Raw genomic sequence first — 22289 nt, forward strand, 5'->3', positions numbered from 1 at the left:
CCCCCACTTGGGCCCAAAGCCATTCTTTTTAACCTGATGCCATTTTTGCAGAAGAGTCCGGGTTGGATGAAGGTGACTAAGAAATCTGAGAGGCTCAGCTTTTCCTTTTGTAGAAAAGACTTAACATGATCCAAAGAGGATCCTATTTAAATCATAGGATCAGATGAGGTTTTAAACAAGATAGGATTAAAAGTTAAAATCAAGAAGATCGGATTAGGTTAATCAAGATGGAGGAGAGACATTTCACTGCATATTTGAGTCCTAGTGTGAGTGAACTTTGTGACTTCGCCACATTTAGCACAGCAGCTCTAAATGTATTTGTAAGAAGAGGCTATACACGGGGAGAGATGGGGTGAAGAAATCTGAGAGTATATGTAACCGATTTTTGCATTAAAAAACATATCAGTCCATCCTTCCTCCCTCCCTAAATCCAGTTTAGTTTTAATATTTGAAATGAATTTGAAAACCCATTTCTCTAAAACTTTAGCACCAAAAGTGTATGTTGCAGAACCTATTAAAATGCAGGTTATATTTTTATACATTTGGATATATTACACGTCCCTTTGTGTCCCTTAAGCATAAATTCTCTATCCCGTAAAAGTCTGACGGCAATACACTTGGCTAAAGACTGAGCCATGATTTTCCATGACACCACCATTACGAGACGTTCTATTAATAGAGAGCTAGATTATGTTGAGCTTGAAGCAAGTAGTAACTCACCTTGAAAGATGTGGGCCCATCTCCATAGCTGTACAAATTACTCAAAGGGGGAAAATACCTACCTTTTGCTCAAAACTGGCTTGAGGAACAACTGACCACCAATGTGGTAAATTATGCTTCTACCCATCAGAAAATTGGCCACGTGGTTCACCTGAGAAGTTCCGAGAAGTGGTCTGAGTCAGAGCTATGAATTGAGGGCCATCACCATTAGCTCGTATTTCAAACCACGAGGCTGGTTGAGGTCACCAGCAGAGGGAGGGTGGGCACAGAAGCGAAGAACTCTCGAGACTGGGTCCAGACATGTTTCACATCAGCGTGGATCAGAGAGCTGAGTGCCTACACCACAGGAGGAAGCCAGCTACTTGGATCCAATCCCGAAGGACAGGAGCCGGGACCAGGGTAGAGGATGGCACAAGTTTAACCTCATGTCTCTTTGTCTGCCATCGTCTGCAGATTTTAATCTGCAGGTTTACAATAGCTCAAGCTCCATGCTCTAATTAGGTATGTGAGCTTAACATCTCCCACATGTATTCACTTACATTTTTAAAAGCTCAATATTATCTAATGCTATTCTATTCAGACAGCGAATCTTTCCTCCCGCCAGGTATTGGCAGAACCTCTCAATTAGATGTCATAATTGGATTTTGTTAATAGGTTGTTTCCTCCCTTGTCCAGAACGTTAATTAGGAGTTAGAATAAGATTAGGTCTGCAGACCTCAACTTTTCTCCTATGATCGGGTGCTCTGCCGTGACTCATTCATTTTTCGGGCTTCAGACAGCTTTCAAAGGTGCCAGCCCTCTTGTGGCTCCATTTGAATTCATTTAGCAGGTTATATTTCTGAAGGAAGGCATTTAATGCCAAACCTTGGAACCAAATCTGTCATGCAGGGCTGCTCCGACTGTATCCGTCGCTCAATAAAAAGCCATTACAGCGGCAGTAAGGTGATTTCACACTAGGTGGATCACTCAGGGCTAAGGTTCTAAAATCTCTTCTGAGAATATTGAATTTCTGAAAGTCAGTTCACCCACAGATCACTAGGGAAATGTAAAAAGTCTTAAAAAAAAAAAAACACTACAGTCCAGTTCCCAAGTCTGTTCATTGGAAAAGTGTAAGTTGCCTCTATGATTTCAGGAAGGAACATGAAATAGATTGGCCATAATCTCATTATGCTCATTCTAGTCTTCTGGTCAGAGTAGGTCTTTGGGTGAAAACTCTTACCTGGTTCCTCAACACTTACCTATCACCTCAGGGCAGAAAGAACCAGTGAGGGGCCACTCAGAGTTTAGTTTGATTGATCACGAGCCTATCTTCACGGGACAGTTTGGATCGAAAAATGAGTGCTTAACCACAGCACAACCGGAAGAACCACAAGTTTTTGGCAATGAGACAGACACAGGATAACAGCGCAGTCTTGGTCAATGGACGGTCCTCCACCCAGAGACTCACAAGTTGGGTGAGACCCCTCCGATCCTCCTCAGCTGCTGTACAGGATTCCATGCTTCCAGGGCTGAGCTCGGAGCCATCAAAAACTGCACATTGCCAGATTTTCTGCCTGCCTTGGGCTTTGTCAAACTGAAAGCCAAAGGCTGTGTGTGAAGAGAATCGCTCTGGGCGGGCAGCGTGGCCGGGCTGACGGGTGATGTGCATGGTCTCTTCAGCCAAGTGTTGGCGTTCCCAGCCACCCGCGTGTTTCCTGCAGGCCCGTTCCCCTCCCTGACAGTGGGTTGTTTGAATGAGCCGACCCTGGGGCTCTCTGCGGTCACAGGCCACTCTTCCTCCCTGGCTCCCTGCATCGGCTTATCTGCAGTCTCTTTCCCAGAGCAACTTTGTAGAACCCTTTCCTGTTCCCGTGGTCTCTCGTTAATTTGCTTCCTATTTTGTGTTTAATAAGATGTCAGCTCTTAGGATCCTCTCTGGACTTCAGGAGGAGAAAGATCCATTTTCCTAGGTAACGAATTCTGGTGCCGCTTGATAGCATGAGCTCCTGCATTATCTTATCTTTAAAAATATTAAGAGAATCCTAATCTCTTCACGTGGCTTTGTCCTCACCTTGATCGTCTCTTCCTTCAGGAATTGTCCTCGCTTCTTGATCTCTCCATAGAGTTCACTCTTCCCCTTTTGAAAGTTTTCTTTTTAATGACTTAGTATTTAAACTTCCGGACGTGGGTACTGTGGTGGAAAATACGGGCTTCGGAGGTAGATGTGGGTAGGCATTTCTACCCCGCTGCATCCCGACTGTATTTGACCTGTTAAAGTCTGTAACCCTCAGTTTCTTCATTTATAAAATGAGAGGCAAAACAGACTTATTTTATATGGTTGCTGTGAGAATCAAATGTTTGCAAAGCGCTTTGCACGGAGCTCGGCACAGAGCGGACACGCAGTTATTACAATTAAAGCACCCAGTACGCGAGTAAATGCTGGCCGTGTCGTGGTGAAAATAAAATGCCACGTGCACTCAGCTGAGACGGCATCTTGAAACAACTCAGCTTGAACTCTGTCCATCTACCTTTTCTTGTCTAGAAGACAAGAAGGTCTAGAACGGTGGCTTCATTGTAACCTACCTTATTTTTGAAAAGTCAGGAGAACCAGATCTCGAGATGGTCGATGGTCGATGGCAGTGACGTGCGCAGTGGGGATGAAAGGGAGCAGCCAGAGTGAATTTTTGCTTTTTTCCCTCCTCTACCAATTTTTCCCTCATCAGAAGACTCCAGAAGGTCAGGGACCATATCTTTCTTGGTAAGTTCTCCCTAAATGAACTCACATCTTCATTTCAACCAGTTAACCAGGTCATATTCTGACCTGGAAGAGGAGCATGAAGAAGGTGCCGGCTTTGGTGACAGAGGGGGTGCTGTGGGTCACTTTGAGACCCCACTCCTCAGCCCAGAAAAAGCATGTCAGATTCAACTTCAGGAAGTTAGAGGTGTGAACTCGGAATCCACTGGGACACATCCCTGGCCTGTCTTACTCGGATTGTCTTTTTCTATTTGCCTTTCTCTTCCTCCACACCCTCCGGCTCTCACCCCCCACTCCTGCCTTCCTGCCCCTCCTACCTCTCGTCATCAGCATGGGGCTCCAGCCGCCCTGTTGGGTCTGCCCCTGGGCTCAGCACAGCCCATACCCTGCCTGGTGGGGACCCCTGTGGATGAGTCTCTGGGACGAAGGACCCCAGGGAGAGCCCTAAGGGATCAAGCCCAGTACTCCCGAGCACTCCTTCTGGCTCTGTCCTAGAGGGTCTGGTGTACAAAGAGGAAGAAATCAAAGGAGAGTTCCAGGACACCAAACATAGCTTGAGGAAGGGCGGATCTGTGCGATGGGCCATCTACGAGGCTCCCCGAGGGGGAGCATGAGCCTTACTGGAGGTGGAGGCTCTCAAGGAGGGTCCCCAGAGCAAACCTTGCTTTTGTTGTCCTCGTTTCTTCTGAGCTGGCTGTTAGGTAACGACTCCAAATTCAGTGCTGACAATGGGCACGGAGTAGCCTACCGTGTGCCAGGCCCTGCCGCCTGCCCTTGCCCTAGAGGAGTCACTGGCTAGTAAAGAACAAGTGGTGAACAAGTGATGTCCGTGCTGCCCTTGACTCCAGCTGACTCATCGGCAATCCTGTTGATTTCCCCTTCACAATGCTTCTCATCTCCTGTGCTGCCCCACCCCCTCCCAGCTGCCACCCTCTCTCACCCAGATGGCAGTGGTGGCCTCTTCACAGGTCTTCCTGATTCCCTCCTTGCCCCTCTGGTGGCTCTCCATCTCACTCATTGTCACACGTTCTCACAATGGCTAAGAAGCCCCACGGGGTCTGGCCTCCGTTAAGTCTCGCCCTTGAATTCTGTGCTCCAGCCACACTCGTGTCTCCCTGTCCTTGAAGGCCGCAGGCAGGCTACTGCCCCAGGGTCTCTGTGCTTTGCTGTACCCTCGGTCCTTCCTCAAGCCTCACCTTCTCGAAGGGTGAAAATTACACTCCCCAGCCCCCGATCCTAGCTACCTTGCTGGCATGGCCATCCTTCGCCCTGTTCTACTTTTTCATCTTTCCCATGACACTCGTTACCCCTGTCACGCGATATCATTTATTATTTATTATGTTTATGGTTATTGTCAGTCTCTCCTTTGTCTGGTTCGCTCGCTGCTAGATCCCCAGTGACTCGAGGAGTGCCAGGGGCATGGCAGATATTTAGTGGATATTTGCGGCCTGGGTTAAATGGGTGACCGATGTGAAGACAATGATATGGGACCCCCAGGGGAGAGGCACCTGCATCCACTACAGAAGAAGGTTATGGAAGGTTTTCTAGGCCACGATGATGTCTCACTGAATCCTGAAGGACAAGCAAGAACCGGGAGAATAAAAGTAGGGAAGAGAATTGAGCCATGTTACGTGAGAACGTAGCCGTTTAGTATTGTAGTTGGAGGCGGAGGGCCTCGGATTCAAAGGCAATCAAAGAAATATTAGAAACATCCTGGCGATTCTAAGTGAGAGTATTTCATCTTGTAGTGCATGTTTTGGAAGTTAATAAAATCAAGGTTACAAACAACCGGTGCTGACGCTGGGTTGGATCAAGGATGGAAAGTGCTCATCTGGAAACCTAACCTGCTTGTTATTCTCAGGCAGTTACGGTGACCTCCCCCTTTCCATGGTATTTACCGTGCTGGCAGGTGCTGCTGGAAATCAGGTGGGAAGAAACCTCGAGATTTCCCTGCGGCCGGGAAACTGCTTCCTGCTTCTAGATTTCCCACTTTGCTCTTTCGTGCTGAGTGCGTACTCACTCAGGATCTCGAACACCATTTGCGTGTTATTAAAAGAGGTCCAGCATACCAAGAAGCCGAATTATTTCCTTGATTGAGATCCTGGCCTGGGGTTTGATTCTGCCCTTGGCATCAGCTTCGCTTCTGCCTAGGCCATTTATAAGCCATCACGGTCCAGAGCGCCCTTCTCCTTCCCTCCTCCCCAGGGCAGGCGCCCGGGCCTGGGGGTCAGCGTCGGACAAGGTGCAGAGTAAGAGGCTGGAAACCAAGAGAGCTTAGCTTCCAGTTTAACTGGTGCCTTTGGCCGGGTAACTCAACCTCTCCCAGTCACCTGATCTTCAAAGCGAGTTTAAGAATTCAACTTGGTGGTGACACGGTCACTTAGCCTTTCTAAGCCTCTAGCATCAGATATACGAAATGGCATGAACAATGCCAACCCTGCAGAGACGGCATCAGAAATAATACCGTATTTATTTATACCAGAAATAATACCAAATCAGCTCGAGGCCTCCAGAGGGCAACCTAGTGGCACACATTTTACAAGAATTCACCGACACTTCTCGGTGGTACGTGCTCCCGACTGCTCACCAGGAAGCCCAGTAACGTGAATCTGTGCTGGAAGTCTTCCTGTGCGTAACAATCCTACGAGCAAGTAAGCCTTCACCAGCAATTTCTTGGCTTCTTGATTGAGAAAACGACAGCGTCCGATTGGCCCGAAGCACTTGTCTGGGGGAAGGAAGAGGGTGGGGGGCGGACACGAACGGCAGGGAAGCCAGACTGTTGATTGGTGGCTGGAGAAATGCATCGTGTTAGATGAGGATGCGTTTGCCAGAGGCAGCTCTCCCATGCCATCATTTTTCACCGAAATGATCTCAGGGTCATTCTGGCCGCAGAAGCCTAATGACAACAAGGACCACAACAGCTGCCACAGTAAGAGCTAACAGGTACGGACACCTATTATGTCCCAGACGCTCTGCAAAGTGCTTCGGAGACATCGGCTCGCTCTGCCCTCACAGCAGGTAGGTACCATTAACCCCCATTTTACGGATGAACTAGTAAGATGGACAGGTTGACAGTCTCCCAAGGTCGCAGCTTATAAGTGGGAGACGCGGGACGCACGTCTCCCATCTGTCCGACTCTCAGCTGCCCTCGATCAACATGCCACGTGAATAGACTCGTGGCAAGAAGTGGCTTCCCCCGTGCCTGGGACTGATTGTCCATGTTTACCCGTTTCTGTGTGACTTCGAGTGGCTTCGAGGTTATTGGCCTGGTGCCTGGTAACCGATGTTCACTGCACTTTCCGGGTCTCCCCAGGGACAGGCGAACAGCTTTCCTCTCAAATACACGCGGTCCTGTCCTCAGAGAGAGGCTAGAACAGCTCAGCTTCAGCCGACGTTTCCCAGACTTGAGGTTTCTCTTGTACTCATTCAGTCTGCAGGTGCTCCCGGGTACCGACTCTGGGCCCCGGGGAGGCATCAGGGGGGCTGCCCTGGTGAGATCACACTGCCCAGCTACTTACCATGGTGCCGGTGTATTCGTCCAGCTTAGCCTCAGGGACGGCCTTTTTGTGGTGGAGGAACAGGTCTCGGAGGAAGTTCTGTGACATCGAGAGAAGAGTCACATCTTATATGGGGAGCAAATAAACCACAAAGATCTCGGGACGCCTTATTTTAGGCATTGTGGGTTTTTTTTTTTTATTTTTAGGAGAAAACAAACTGCTTTTAGGAAGCAAATAAATCCAAGAATGGAGGGCTCTCGCTGTTTAAACGGAGCTCACAGGGGCACCGGAGTGGCTCGGTCGGGTGAGCGTCCAACTCCTGATTTTGGTTTGGGTCATGATCTCATGGTTTGTGAACTCCAGTCCCACATCAGGCTCTGTACTGACAGTGAAGCCTGCTTGGCATTCTCGGTCTCTCTCTCTCTCTCTCTCTTTTATTCCCCTTCCCCTGCTCACTGTCTCTCAAAATAAATAAATAAAAACTTTAAAATAAAGGGAGCTCACAGAATTCAGAGGATGGCTCCAGGCATGGAAAAAGTGTCAAAAATTCCTTAATTATGTCTCTTTCCCAGAGAAAGCAATGTTATTTGCATGTCCTAAACCTTTTAAATACAAATACGTTTTTGGTTTTTTTTAAGTAACAAATTCAAATGCATGCTTCTCGGGCCCATAGGAATTAAATTCATGGTCCATACATCAAGTTCCCAGTGATGAGCAAGGCCATCTCCACCCGGCGAGGGTCCCCACACTTACCCGCAGCTCAACAGCTGATATAAAGCCACTGCTGTCAGCATCATATTTGCGCCAAATCTGAAATACACAAAAGCCGTGCGTCCATTTACTGGTCCAGTGACTGTGTAAGCAAGCACAAACCCAGAGAGGTCGTGGAGGACTGAAACCAGAGTCTGTCCCTGGTACATCTGGTGACTCAGACAATTTAGCCTGCAGCGTTATCAGGAAATTGCACACAAAGTCAACAAGAGACAAATCCTGGGGCCCAGGAGGTAGTCAAACCGAGGCACCTGCATAGAACTAAAAGCCCCAGTAGCAATAAGCTTAACAAAAGGGTGAACCCCTCCCAAATACACTGCTACCAGAAGGCCATAAAGAAGCTTGGCTGGGTGGCCTTGGCTCTGGGTAAAGGGAATGAAACATCTTGGCTGATTCCCAGTGACAAGACAACACTTTCATTGCTTTAAGGGTAGCATTCATCCAGCCGAAGATACAGTCGCTACACTGGAAGATGGACTGAACATTCTTAGACACTGAACTGCTTTCTTTACTGCGTGGTGTGGTTTGGGCCGCTTCTGATTATTCCATGTGTGAGCGTCACAGGTTGGCAAGTTTTCTAAGTCCTATGCAGAATGGAAAAGGAGCACTAAGTTGTTGTTTCTAATCGACAAGATCTCCTGTAGATGTAGAATGGGTCAGCTGACTCACCGACTGCAGGGACCTTAATTCTCGACACCAGTCCACCAGCCCGGCCTGAGCACCCCACGGGGACAGTCGGGGTACCGAGGGGTCGCGGGAAGGTTGGGAAGCGTCACGCCTTGCGGTCCCTGATGGCAACACGTCTGCCTGAATTCAGCCAGACTTACAAAATCAACTCGCTAAATGTAAATTATATTCTGACTTTACCAAATATACCAAAACGGAGAATGAGAATTTCAAATCATGAACAACACCGTTTTACATGCTTTCTTTCCCGTGTTATTCCATCTACTTTTATAATTTTACTACAACTGAGCCATTGGAGGGCTAAAGATTTTTTTGTGATCACGTGCATGCCTGTCTTTAAAGAATGAAAGCAAAACGAGGAGATTTCTGGGCAAACAAAACAGAGTTTTTGCCAACAGACTTTGCATGAAGGATATACTCCAGGAAGGAGGAACACAAAGAAGGAGAATCTGAGTCACAGACAGGAATGGTGCACAAAGACGCTGGGAAACAAATCTTCACTGCGTCACGTTTGTAAGAATTAAGGAAAGCAAGACGGAACTGATACCCTGGGCAGTCATGGCACAGGAGCTCCGAGCAGTGTGTCAGGGTTAAAGGGTTTTTAGGTCTTGGGGCTCAGGGAGAACATAAATGCATTAACTTAGAATTTTTAAAAATATATAGGATACTAATAGGTTATAACAAACTTAATTAAAATAATCAAGAGTTGGGGCGCCTGGGTGGCTCAGTCAGTTAAGCATCCGACTTCGGCTCAGGTCATGATCCCGTGGTTCGTGGGTTCGGGCCCCGCGTCGGGTTCTGTGCCGACAGCTCGGAACCTGGAGCCTGCTTCCAATTCTGCATCTCTCCATCTCTTGGCCCCTCCCCTGCTCGTGCTCTGTGTCTCTGTGTCTCTCAATAAATAAACGTTAAAAAAAATTAAAAAATAATAATCAAGAGTCTGAAGTGATATCTATATCCATATCTCTATCTATCTATTTTTTTAATTGGGTAGAGGAAGGAAAACTTCTTTGTTAGAAGCAGTTGACAAGCTAGGAGGGGGGAGGCAGATGGTAAAAGAAAAACTAAAAGAGGACAGTGCTGTTGTGCTTTTTCCTTTTTCCCATTCCTTGACATTATTCGGTACAACGCACGCCCTAACATTTTAATACTGTTTTTCTGATTATAAGAGTAAATCAGATTCACTGTACAAACTTAATGAACTACAAGAAGAAGACAAGTATAATCTCCGAAACTACTTACCCCAGAGATGGTCCCTTAGGATTTTTGTGTGTTTCCTTTCCATCATATTTCTATGATACACCTGACAAGACTAACTTGGAGGCCGTATACTTGGGCCATCTATTGATTATTTTCATTTAAAATGTTCTTTGAAGCACTTTTAAGCACAGTTAAAATTTCGAAAATGCCACTTAAAATAATTTGTAAATAATTATGATTCTGTGCACAACTGGAAAATATAAAAGTGCAAAGAACATGAAAATCATTTGAAATCTTAATTGCTTAAGAGCAATCAGTATCTATATTGTGTGTATTTCCCTATGGTCTAATTTACGTATGTGTTAGGATGAACGATTTTTAAAATAATGTTAAGATCATAACGCATGTACGATTTTGGTCCTTAACGTTATAATACATTTCCTCCGAATATGAACATTTCTGATTATACCCTTCAGATAGATGCTTGGAGCAGTAGAAGTTTATTAAGTCAGAGGGTAAAGATATTTTTAACTTTGGGTAATGACATTTTAAAGGATCCTGGGGCGCCCGGGTGACTCAGTCGGTTAAGCATCCAGCTCTTGGTTTTGGCTCATGATTTCACAGTTCATGAGTTCGAATCCCACATCGGGCTCTCTGCTGTCGGCACCGAGCCTGCTTTGGATCTTCTGTCCTCCTCTTTCACAGTATTATACCTTCAAAACTAGGATTAATTGCCAACATTTGAAAACAAGTAGTTTCACACAGAGTCTACATGGCCAGAGGGCATTTGTATAAGGCAGCCGTTCTCTGGAGCTGCCCGGGGGAGGCACCTGATCTCTGGGCTCCCCAGTCCCCAGCAAACCCCCGTTACCTTCCTCTGTGTGCACCTGCCTGGATGTTGTCTAGGCCTCCCCTAGCCCAGGCTGAAGGACTTTGTCTGCTCGGGAGCGGTCTGGTTCCCACGGAGCACACGGGGGCACACGGGGACTTGGGGCCAAAGCTCTGGCTTGTCACCAAGGGCTTCTTTTGCTCGATCTTGTCCTCCATGGGCAGCTCTCCCTTGGGGACTGGGGAGACGTGGTGGCCACCACAGTAGGTGGCTGGGGCCCTGGTCTCTTCTCAACCCTCATCAACCATAGAGATACAGTCAAACGCTTACCTGCATAAACTCCACGCTGCTGTCCAAGGGGGTTTCCTGACGAAAGAGCAGAAGGAAGTTTTCATCCTCAGACAAGAACATAGTGGCAAGCTACAGAAATGGAGAGACATAGCAGTCGGTGACACTGGCCAGTGCCCCCTGGGAAAAAGCCACGGTGGGCCCTGTTATAGGGCAGAAGGGCTTGGGTTCCTCAAGAGTGAGAGCTCAGATTGCAGTTCTGTGCCCTGGATTGCCATGTTTGATTCACTGATTCTTTCAAACAGTATTGCACCCGTACTGGGAATGAAACACTGTGGCTATCTGCCTTCTGCAAGCTTCCGATCCAGGATAATAATCCTAATTTTAATAATAAATTTGTCAGTGTTTACTATGTCCCAGGCACTATCTTACGACTCTCTCGTATTAAAATAATTTCACCCTGTAATAGAAAAGAAAATTAAACTAGCAAATAATTCTCATGTGTTCCATGAATTATTCTAAATTCTTACGTCTGCTTATTCACTGAAACCTAACAACGACCTATAGAGTAGACAACACACCATTATTATTTGTTAGCTAAAGCAACTGGAATTTGCCTTAGCTATGTGGTGACTAAGCAGTGGCACCAGGACTATGGCCATACTTTTAACCTTTCTGCTGTGCTGGCGAGATGCTACATATACGTTCACTTCTGTGCCACAGCTACAGGCAGGAGTGTTGAGAGTTGGCTAATTTATTCTTTTATGTTACTAGTTTATTAGTGTCTCTATGATGTTGCAATACTTGGACCACGATGGTAAATTCGGTCATCCAACTTTGCATTTGGGCTCCAGCTCTACTGATTTACGTCACGTCTCCCACGAGGAGAGGTGACATTTTCGTCTCCTGTGTGATTGTTACTCTTACATCAGCACGTAGGCATGTTCGGCTGGCCTCGTCTGTCACCGCGGTCTAGCAGTGTTATTGTCTTCTCTCTGAGCTGTCCGCCGTAAACAATGGCCATTCCTCCCATCACCGGGCGCTTCTCTCAGCATCTGGTGCACTGCCAGAGAGTGAGCCCAGACGGATGCTGTTGGTGGCTGTAGGTGTGATGGGCCCACACTCCTGCGCACATTCTCTAGTTGGATGAAGGTCTGCTCGTGGACACGGTGTGGGCATAATAACGATCGGATTCTGAATATCCTATGTTGAGTAGCTCGTCCATGGCAGGCACTGGAAAATGTGCTTTTCATTTAGTATCTCATTAAATTCTCACACCAGTCCTTCTGGGGGGCATAAATGCCCCCTTACTATGGGAGCGGGACAGCGCCGTGTGCCAGTGATAACAGACCCTGATTCCTTCTCCATCGCTCGCCTGTTATTTGCTACGGCACAATTTAATTGATATCTCTGTGCCTCAATTTCTTCATTTGTAAAATGGGATAATAATGTTTTCATGCTAGTGTTTATGTCAAGACTGAAAGTAAAACGAGGCATCATTAATAAGCTGTTCAGTAAAATTCCTGGTACATATGAAACATTCAATACATGGTAACTGCCGTGTTGATGAAGATGATAAAACGGAGGTGCAGGGAGCAGTGAATTGGCCAAGGTCTCACATTCACGGTGTGGACTTGGCCCTTTCCCTGCCCCACCCCTCGGGCCCCCGGCCGAGGCTCCAAGGTCAACTGGATATGGCAACTGGTCTTTAGGACTGAGTTCTTTTTCACACGGGGTACCATAGGCCAAGGAACCAAATTAAAATGTAATTCGCTGGTCCTCAGTCTCTAGAATGCAGTCTGTCTTTAGCTTTGACTGGAGGGCACAGAGGAGCCCTGGACAAATCCGGTGTACAGATCATCTCCCCAAACCTGGCTGCGGCTCGGTTGGGACTTCTTCCCCATCTTAACTGTGCCAGAATACCTAACATGTACCAGGTGCTCTGATTTCTATGTCTCACCACCTGTGACTGGAGTCAGTGACGTAGTCAGGGGTACGGCACAAGGTCGGGGAGACACTGTTTCTCCTTAAGCTCACAGACGGCAGGTTAGGGACCTCGGACCGATGAACTGGGTACCATCGGCTTGTCTACAAACAGCCCCTCAGTTATGTCATTTGCAGGACTCCATGACTAAATGGTTGGCGTAAGCTATTCCCAAGTTCCCAAGTGCTTCGAGAAGGCCTGCCTGTTGTTAGCAGGGGTTAACCGTGTTTCATTTATTCATTGTTAAGTCAGTACATATTTGTTGAGCACCACGAATGTTACCCTCTGTTCTGTGGGCTGGGGAATGCAACAGTGGACATGTAGTCACGAATACTTCGGTATTTCTAGCGTGAGGCCTGCACTTCCTTCTTTGACGGATACGCAGGTACGTTTCCATCCATTATACTACAAATGCTCGTTATGTATATAATTTTGCCTTGGAGGGAAAATTTTGGAAACGACTACGTTCATACGTCTGGATTTAGTTTATTGCTTTTCTGAAAAGGCTGCATCCTGGTGAACACATCTACTTTTTATAAGGAGGCGTTGTCTTGCCCTATTATCATAACCTTCTGAAGCAAAACAGTCCTGTTTTCATGAATAATACTGTCTGTCCAAGTATGGCGACATCGAGACTCGCTCTACAGGTTTCCGGTAATCTGTGTCGCAGGCAATTTTGACTATAAAATAAATACCTTAGTTTTAAGTAGCTCATTTTTAGGTACAGACTGATAACTATATAGCATGAACCCATCGAGTGATATCTTTAAGTGGGGTTACACTTAAACCAGTGCCACTAATTGGCCACGTAATGCACATGAAATAGGGGTAATGTCCCACTCCTATCTCCTTGCACTATTGTGGGGGATAAGGTATCAACAAATGTGTGGAAATCCTTTCTAAACTCTAAACCTTTTTGTAACTGGAAGGAAAAACAATGAGGTTAAAGAGACACTGAGGTTAAAGAGACACTACCCGAGGCACTGCGTGCTTAACATCTTGCTTTTGTAGGCTCAGTAAATGTGGGCTGAACTGCAGACAGCTGCTGTCTGTTTTGCTTTTAACGATCTTCAGGGATAGATCTTTCCAGCCTCCGCTGGCCGATACGGAAGTTTAAACTCATTTATTGTCGCTAAAGTTTTCCTTATACCAAGGTTGAATTTGAACAGCGCATTGCAAAGAGACAAATATTGGATCAGCTAACTGAAAGGCCTCCAGCATATCAATTCCCCAGTTATCAAGTAAGCATAAATATTGATTGACCTAACTAAAACGATGGAACTATTTGTTGCTAAGCGGATGAGAAAGGAGAGGTGATTACTTCAAAATACCGTGTAGGCCACCTGCCTGGTAGAGAGTTCTGATTTCCCAACCAGATGTAAGATTTGCATTATCTTTCAGAGAAAATATAGCTCTAAAAAGGCTAACGGTACCTGTTTCATTTGTACGCGACCAGCTCTAGAGACGTCCTGGGGAGCCATAATTCGCTGTTTCAGTCTCTGCACATTTTCTTCTACCACCGCCGCCTATAATAGGCCAGACAGAACCACATTAAAGCCACTGGGATTCCAAAAACGTAGCTGGGGTATCAAATATTCAGAGCAGATAGCCTGATAATCATGTTACTCTAACCTGGGAAGCAGGTCACTTAGCCATTTAGAGCAAGCCTACCGTGTTGAACAGGGGGAAGAGTGCCAGAGATTTCTTGAGCAAACCATCACTGATCGGCACCCTGACCAGGTGAAACCTACAGCAGGTGAATTCCTAAAACATGAATGAAGGGACGCTGAGAGACTAGAGTGTTAAAGTATGGTTTTGAACATCATTATATGTTTTGTTGTGACAAAAGACTGTATAATAACATACTTTCTTTCCCAAGAACTTTCTTCCCAAGAACTCAGAGATTTTGTTCTATTTTTTTTCTATTCTTTTTTCTTTTTTTTTTTTTGAGTAAGAGAGAGACCACACATGAATAGTAGGGGAGGGGCAGAGAGAGAGGGAGAGAGAGAATCCCAAGCAGACTCCATGCCGTCAGTGCAGAGTTGAGGCGGGGCTTGATCTCACAAACCATGAGATCATGACCCGAGCTGAGATCAAGAGTCAGAAGCCCAACTGAGCCACCCAGGTGCCCCAATTTTGTTCTGTTTCTTTTTTAGAGGTATTTTTTTAAGTTTATTTATTTATTTTGAGAAAAAGAGTGCATGCACGTGTGTGAGTGGGGGAGGGGCAGAGAGAGAGAATCCCAAGCAGGCTCTGTGCTGTCAGCGCAGAGCCCGATGTGGGGCTTGATCTCACGAACCATGAGATCATTACCTAAGACAAAATCAAACGTTAGACATTTAACCAGCGGAGCTACCCACGCACCCCTATTCTATTTCTAAGTGAAAAGCCTGGCCCTTCTAGGTTGCCAGTTTGACATAGCTCATTCCCTTCCTCTTCTCCTTGGATTTGTTGAGGAAAAGGTCATTAGAAGGGAGGAAAAGTAATAAAGTGTTGAATACCAAAGATGCCACATCTCCTTTCACGTACAACTTTTTCTACACACTAACTTGTTCCTCATCGGTGGACTGCAGGATTGGTACAAAGAAATATGACATATATAATCAACAATGGAGAACGAATTCTGATGCGGGAGTTGAGAAGCAGAACCACTCCCCAGCAGTGCCCGATTCCAAGACTGCAGACTCCATCAGCCGTGCTAAATTCATTTTCCTCAGTGCTGTCCCTAATACTCTCCCTGCCAGTCAACCCCCTCGTCAGTGGGTCCACTACCTATAGAGGGATCGGCATCTCTAGTCTTGGCACCTTGGATCGTGTGCGTGTGAGTTTGTGTGTGTGGGTCGTGTACGTGCAATCACACAGAAAAGAAACTGATGATCACTCAACAAGGTGGGTCTTCACTCTGGGTTTCAGGTGACTTTCTAGATTAAGAGATCTGTAGGATGGCAGTGATTTCTGTAGCTCTCAAATACAGTATCTGCGGAATGAATAAATGATTCTTTATGATGGACTGGTCCTTCCCAAAGGAAGTTAACTAACATGGGCCATGTTGGTGGAAAATTAAATTTCAAAATAAACAAATGTGAAGCCAAAGAAGCTGTAGCCAGATTCTCTGTGCTGCCTTTAGTTTGAAGCCACAGAACCTTGACTTCTGTCCTTCCAGACCTCCCACCCCAGAGCCCATGCCTAGTCGTTGGACCCAACACACCAGGACCTAGGGACTGCTTCCATTCCCCATCAGCACCCCCTGCCCTCCTTCTGTGAGACTCCGGGCCCCTGCAGGGTACTCGTCATCCCTGAAGCATTGAGGGAGACCCGGGATGTGCCACAGTCTGGACGGGAAGGATGTGCACACGGCCCCAGACAATGATGTTCTGCAGGGCACTGGCTGTATCCAGACCTAGTTCAGAGGCCGGTTCTGTGCATGTGAAGAGAAAAGGCAGAGAGCTGAGGGCAGGGGTGAGTAACAGAAACAGCAGCAAAAACGGCTGATGGTCCCATTAAGTCTGTCCCCTCAGAGGCTCTGAGAACCAGGTAATTACACACAGGCTGCCCGCTCTCCAAGGTTGACTACCAGGCACCCTACTGTCAGAAACCTTAAGATTCCTCTTTCCGCGATCTCTGTGCCCTGCTAATGAGGGAAGAAAATAGAGCTATTCAGGCCTTCGAAGAACCGCTTGCACCCCTAAACCCCAGGCCAAGGGGCTGCCCAACGGTGGAGTCTTCTCTGCGGCTGGTTCCATAGGCACTGGGGCATCACTGATGAAAAGTAAGGGTCACAAATGGTGATTGTTGCTCAGTTTAAAGGGCTTCCACTTGGGAAGTCCTGCCCTCTTCTTAAAGACATGTGTAGGGGCTGCTCATTTCTCAGCAGGGAAAAATACCCCAGAATTAGGAATAGTTTCCTTAATCACGGTTGTCCAGGTAGCGTGGAGGGTGCAGCGCAGGTCTCTATAACCCTACGCCCCAGGGTAATGCCTCAGCATTTTGAAACAGGATAATGGCCGGCGACAACATCTTTGGATAACAGCTGGCACCAAAGGCCCCTCCCCAGCCAAGTGCTGAGAAGAGGTGGCCGGGGCCACTGCCAGAGCCTGATGCTACTAGAACCCTCCTTCTGACGGGCAGTTGCTGTTCCTGGAGGGACAGAGGCTAGAAGAGATACAAACCGACTTGGGGTGATTTAAAACTACGAGATCTTAGGCAGACCCCGAATGTACCGAAATGCCTAGGGGGTGGAACTTGGGGTCTACATTTTAACAAATACAGAGAATTCTGAAGCGTGCCCCAGTTTTGCCTCCACTACCCTAAGGATTCCGCAGCCTTCCAACCCCTTTGCCTCCGGCCTCAGGAAGGCCTACACTGAGCACAGGGGCACAGGACGCTGGTGACTCATTTGTCTCCTTTCCTGGGGGGACTGGGCCTGCCCCGGTGTGAGAGGCTGAGTCCACAGGCTGGCTCTGAGGGAGGGTGAGGAAAGAACCGCCCCTCTGCTGTGTCACTAGAGGCAACAGTGCCTCCGACATTAGCCAAAGCCCCAGAAGGAGATGGCTCATGGGATGGCTTGTGGTGCCCTTGGCTTAGGGCAGACCTTGTGCTTTGTAGCCCCACCCCGACCTCATGACTGAAAAGAGGACACTTCCAGTTTCAGCCCTGACAGCAACTTTTCTCCCCCTGTCCTATCAACCACTAAAGCAAGGAGCTTCTGAAAAGGTGGGAAGTTCCAAGTCTCTGGGAATTTGGGTTTTTTGACCGTCCAGTGTATTCTAAGATGTTGAAAGGCTCTGCCTTCATCTATTTGTTTTCCTCGAATACTCCTGTCATGCGTGACGCAACAGCACCTGACTCATAGGCTCTGGGATGCCATGAGCCTTCGCATTTACAGCAGTAAGTAGGAGCAAGGCAGACACAGAGAGAGAGACCGAGAGAGGGAGACAGAGTGAGGTAAGGGAAGGAAGGAGAAGAAAAGAGAAGAGAAACTGATAGAAGACAAGAAAGGAGAGGCAAAAAAGATGAGACCGCTAAGAAAGGGAAAGGAAAAGAAAGGGAGAGGAGGGACAAGAGAGCTTTGAGAAACAGACTGGAGGTAGAAGGGAAACAAGGAGGCAGGAGAGACAGTGAGACATGGAGAGATATGTAGGACATAGAGAAGAGAGACAGGTCAGAGAGAAAGTCAAGAGATGATGGAAGACGGGGGCCAGGTATCAGAATAAGAAACAGAAGTGGGCAGAAAAATGAGACAGATGCACACAAAAAGAAAGGATAGGAGAGGCAGAGAGAAGTCCGTATATTCAAAGAGACAGAGACAAGGTCTGCGTGGCTGTCGGAGGCAGATGGCAGCCTCTTTTGTTCTGAGCTGCTGCCCACCCCCCCCCCCAACCCCTACGCACCCTCCTCCCCAAGCCCTTCTTGATGTACAGGGAGTCTGTTCCCCTCATTGGGCTCCTCCATGAAAGCGCAGGGCACTTTATTCTTCCGTCTAAACAGTTATATCTGAGCATAAGTGAGCTTCACAATTCATTTTAAATGCTCCTGTCTCCAGAGCTATTCCTCTTACCTGGCATCTCCTGATGGAGTTTTACTGGGCTCTCCCCCACCTAGGCTGGTGTGGCTCGGTGTGAGTTTTTCCTCTGCTTTAGTAGAGGGATCTTTAAAAGTTAATCTCCATCTCTCAAGGCCAGATTTACCATCAGGGTAAATGATGGACTCGATAGATTGGTTTACATTTATTATACCTGGGCTCTGGGCATATTGATTATTTTCTGGTTGGTTATTCCCTAAGAAATCTATACCTATATGAAAAGATTTTTCTATAAGAAAAATCATTTCTGTTAAAATGAACAAGGGAAAGTGATTTTAAGTGGTTGTTTGCGGTTTGCTATCAAAGGAGTATCAAATGCACTAAACACACAGAACCTCAAAGCTCTTAACCTCTCTTCCACCTTTTTGAACAAAGTGAGCTGCCTTATCTCCAAGTTGAAATCCATTAGCAGAGACATAACCAAGGAAACGTTCAAAACAGAGGTGTTCGAATTTATAGTTAAGGTCTCTGAGCGGATGACAGATGTTACACTGAAAGTCAGTGACCAGCACACCCAATGCTCCAGTTGTACCTTTTATAAAACCTGCCTCAATTCCTCCATGTTGCTAGGAGATGGAGAAAATCACACGCAGGCAAAGAAGAAAAGAGGTCAGATGGGATTAATGGGCTCAAATCGACATAAGACTTGGATGCTCCTTGCATGTTGCGAAAGGCACATAAATTAATGCTTAGTGGCACAAGTACTTACATCAGTACCCAGTGTCGTCAAGACGTGGTGAAAGAAAGCATCAAGCTCCTTCTCTTCTATGTATCCTTTCTCTAAATGCAACAAGAGATGCACAAATGGTGGTCACTTCCACAAAATACCACGTGACATTTAGGATTTACCTAAATTGTCTTTAATCTCACACTCTGTAAAATCCCCATGGATACGTTCTTCACTGTTCCAACAACTAAGTGCCAATATCTGACGTCTAGAAGTCATGGATTTGAAAAGTAAACGCACATTCAGGAGCTAATGCTCTGTGCTGGGTTTGTAGGAACATTTCGAAAAGGAGAGCTATTAAATACATACATTTGAATCCACAGATAAACATGAGTTTTAGAAGAAAAGTCCAACCCAAGGATTTGGAAGCTTGGAAAAGTTTAACAGATGTAATTATCAAATCTTAGTTTGCAGAGTCAAAACACATGTTAGGCATTTTCTTTAGGGTTGTTTGAATTATTAATAAAGATAAATCACACATTTAAGAGTTCCATTTTCTTTTCAGGTAGTTCTCTTGCGGGGTGGGTGTGGGTAGTGTCTTTTTGGAAGTTGGTAAAATTCATCCTCCCTTTGAAGAGCACAATAAGGGAGGGCGGACTTCAGATTAGCTGCATGTCAGTCTCAAGCCTCAAATACATGTAATGATCTTTGTCATTATATATGACATATCATTTTAGATATACACACACAGAGACTGAGAAGGGGGGCAAACCTGAACTTCAGACACACACACACACACACACACACACACACACACACACAGATTGGGAAGGGGACCGAGTCCCTCCCTCCACCCTGAACTTCACACACACACACACACACACACACACACACACACACACACACACACAGATTGGGAAGGGGCCGAGTCCAGAATTTACACAGACATCCAGATCTGTAATTCCAGTATACCTAACATCTGTGAGGCTTGAACAATGCTGGAAGACAACTTCCCCTGCGAGGAAAAATGTGTGGGAAGGGGAAACTCTGGGTCCTTTCAGAGGGGCTGGAGCCAAGTCTACACCTGCGTGTGCAGATGGCTTGTTCGACTCACCATCTCCGTCAAAGCGCTGCCAGACCTGCCAGAAGCCCGCGGCATCCAAGCGTCCCTGAAGCGGTTCGCGGGCGCTGTCCATGGTGCTGACGCGAGGCTTGGGCACCTGCCGCCGAGGAACACCGGGTGATAGCCGCTCCTTCCTGACTCCCGCGCCTGAGCGGGTGCTCTCCGGTTTGCTTTGAATACCTGTCTTCCGGGCGGTTGCGAGGGCGGCTGGCGACGAGGCCGGTGGCGCCTTCGTGTCGCTACAGTCCCTAAGCCCCGACTGTGGAGCCCGCCCCACTGCTGGCGCGTTGGTCCCCGCCCCGCCCCGCGCGTAGTTCCATGCACCCTAAGAGGGCCCTTGTCTGCCTCCGCGGGGGGACAGGAGAGAAGGGCGCTGTCCTGGGGCGTGCACGGCTAACTGCCTTTGCCTTTAACTTATTTGCCAAACTCAGAGAAAACAATCCCCGTACATTTGACTTAGCATCCAAACTTGTGCCTTGAAGGGTTTTCTAGAGAGAGCTCCCAAAATTAGTGTTGGAAGAGGTGTCTGTGTTAAGACTCTTTGGACCTGGTAACTTAGGAACATAGTGTGTGGGGAGGGTGGGGATGAGGTGCAGAGGGGTGATGGTGTAGTGGTAGGAAATTACCAGAAAGCAAGGAGACTGACAGCAATGATTGATGCCGGAGTGTTTAGGGCATGCTCATTGCTGTGCTAGAATGCACTATAAGGACTTGCTACTAAACGGAGATTCTGCAAGGAACCATGGTTTGAAGCAGGATATGAGGATGTTGGGGAAGTCTAAACCATGCCGTGCTCTGCCGGGAAAGAGAGTCAGGGAAGGCACGGTGGCCATCTGCAGAGGTTTTAGGTAGAAGACTTAGATGATTATGTTCGGCTCCTACGTCTCTCAGTAAAACCAAATGACAAATCATTTGGAGGAACACAGAGCTCTAAGGATCAGAACTGTTCAAAACCTGACTGGTTGCTTTGTGACGTGGTGAACTGACGGGCGCTGATGGCTTCCGACCACGGGCTTTGAACCATTTGTTGAGGAAAGGAGCTCAGGTATTAAAAGAGTTAGACAAGAGTTATGACAACTCACCCTGATATTAGCACTCAAGTTCAGTTTTTAAAAGCACATATATGTAAGCCATCTAAACTACAGTAGGAAAAAGAACATGATGCTCCTGGATGGATAGTACTGAGTTAGGATTCCACCTCCATCATTTGTTGGCTTTGTGACCTGGGCTGTTACTTTTCATCTCTCTGAGACGCTGTTTGTTCCTCTATAAAATGAGGATTATAATATCTGCTTTGGGGTGTTGCTGTGAGGGTCAGAGTCGCTCATAGGAATATACAATATATTATAACTGCTATGGTCTTATTAGAGACGAAGAGGTGACTATCTTATTTTTTTTTTAATGGTTGGGGGAGACACCTGGGTGGCTCAGTCGGTTGGTTAAATGTCCGGCTCTTGGTTTTGGCTCAGGTCATGATCTCACGGTTCATGGGTTCAAGCCCCAAGTTGGCCTCTGTGCTGACAGTGCAAAGCCTGCTTGGAATTCTTTCTTTCTCTGCCCCTCCCCTGTTCTCTCTCTCTCTCTCTCCCTCAAAATAAATAAACTTTAAAAAATAAAGAAAGAAAATGGTTTGGAGAAAAAGGAAAATAAGAAACTGTCACAGCCAAGAGGAGCCTAAGAAGAGATCATAATTAACCACAATATTGTATCCTGGATACAATCCTGGGACAGAAAAAAAAAGGACGTTAAGCAAAAACTAAGAAAATTTGAACAAATATGGATGTTAGTTAATAATAATGAAAAAAATAGTTTAGAAGCAAACACTCTGGGTTTAGGGTCCAGCTTTGCCTCTTACTAGCTGTGACATTGGGCAAGTTACCCAAAAGAAACCTCACTTTCTTTGCTTGTAAAATGAGGATAGTTGAAGCATTTGCCTTGTTGTCCTAAAGGTAAAATGAAAAAAATGAATACATATAAATATCTTACCACAGTAAACACTCAATGCAGTTAGATACTAAAATGATAAAACCCCATACATACACATTTAGATGATGCTGAAATAAATGTCAGGATTTTTAGTAATGTGGCTTAGGTGAAAAGAGGAAGAGCAATATCATCACTCCTGGGGAAAGTGTTGGGCACAAATATCGGAGAACGTAGCAGGAAGAGACGGCAGGGGCTCAGTAGTTATCATCAGTGGTCCTGGGT

The 22289-nt window shown here is 46.7% G+C and overlaps 1 protein-coding gene across 1 annotated transcript in view; it reads right to left on the reverse strand.

Annotated features, from left to right (window-relative positions):
- The window catches only part of SCGN (secretagogin, EF-hand calcium binding protein), a 35278-nt gene extending 15124 nt beyond the window's left edge, over nucleotides 1-20154 (reverse strand). The window contains exons 1-6 of the mRNA XM_042937720.1: nucleotides 20073-20154; nucleotides 19001-19071; nucleotides 14144-14236; nucleotides 10769-10858; nucleotides 7705-7761; nucleotides 6973-7050 (exon numbers count right to left, since the gene is read on the reverse strand). Coding sequence (XP_042793654.1) covers nucleotides 6973-7050; nucleotides 7705-7761; nucleotides 10769-10858; nucleotides 14144-14236; nucleotides 19001-19071; nucleotides 20073-20154 — 471 coding nt within the window. The remainder of the gene's footprint in view (nucleotides 1-6972; nucleotides 7051-7704; nucleotides 7762-10768; nucleotides 10859-14143; nucleotides 14237-19000; nucleotides 19072-20072) is intronic.
- Between the last annotated feature and the right edge of the window lie 2135 nt (nucleotides 20155-22289).

The sequence above is a fragment of the Panthera leo genome, chromosome B2 (assembly GCF_018350215.1).
Source record: "Panthera leo isolate Ple1 chromosome B2, P.leo_Ple1_pat1.1, whole genome shotgun sequence".
Taxonomy (NCBI): domain Eukaryota; kingdom Metazoa; phylum Chordata; class Mammalia; order Carnivora; family Felidae; genus Panthera; species Panthera leo.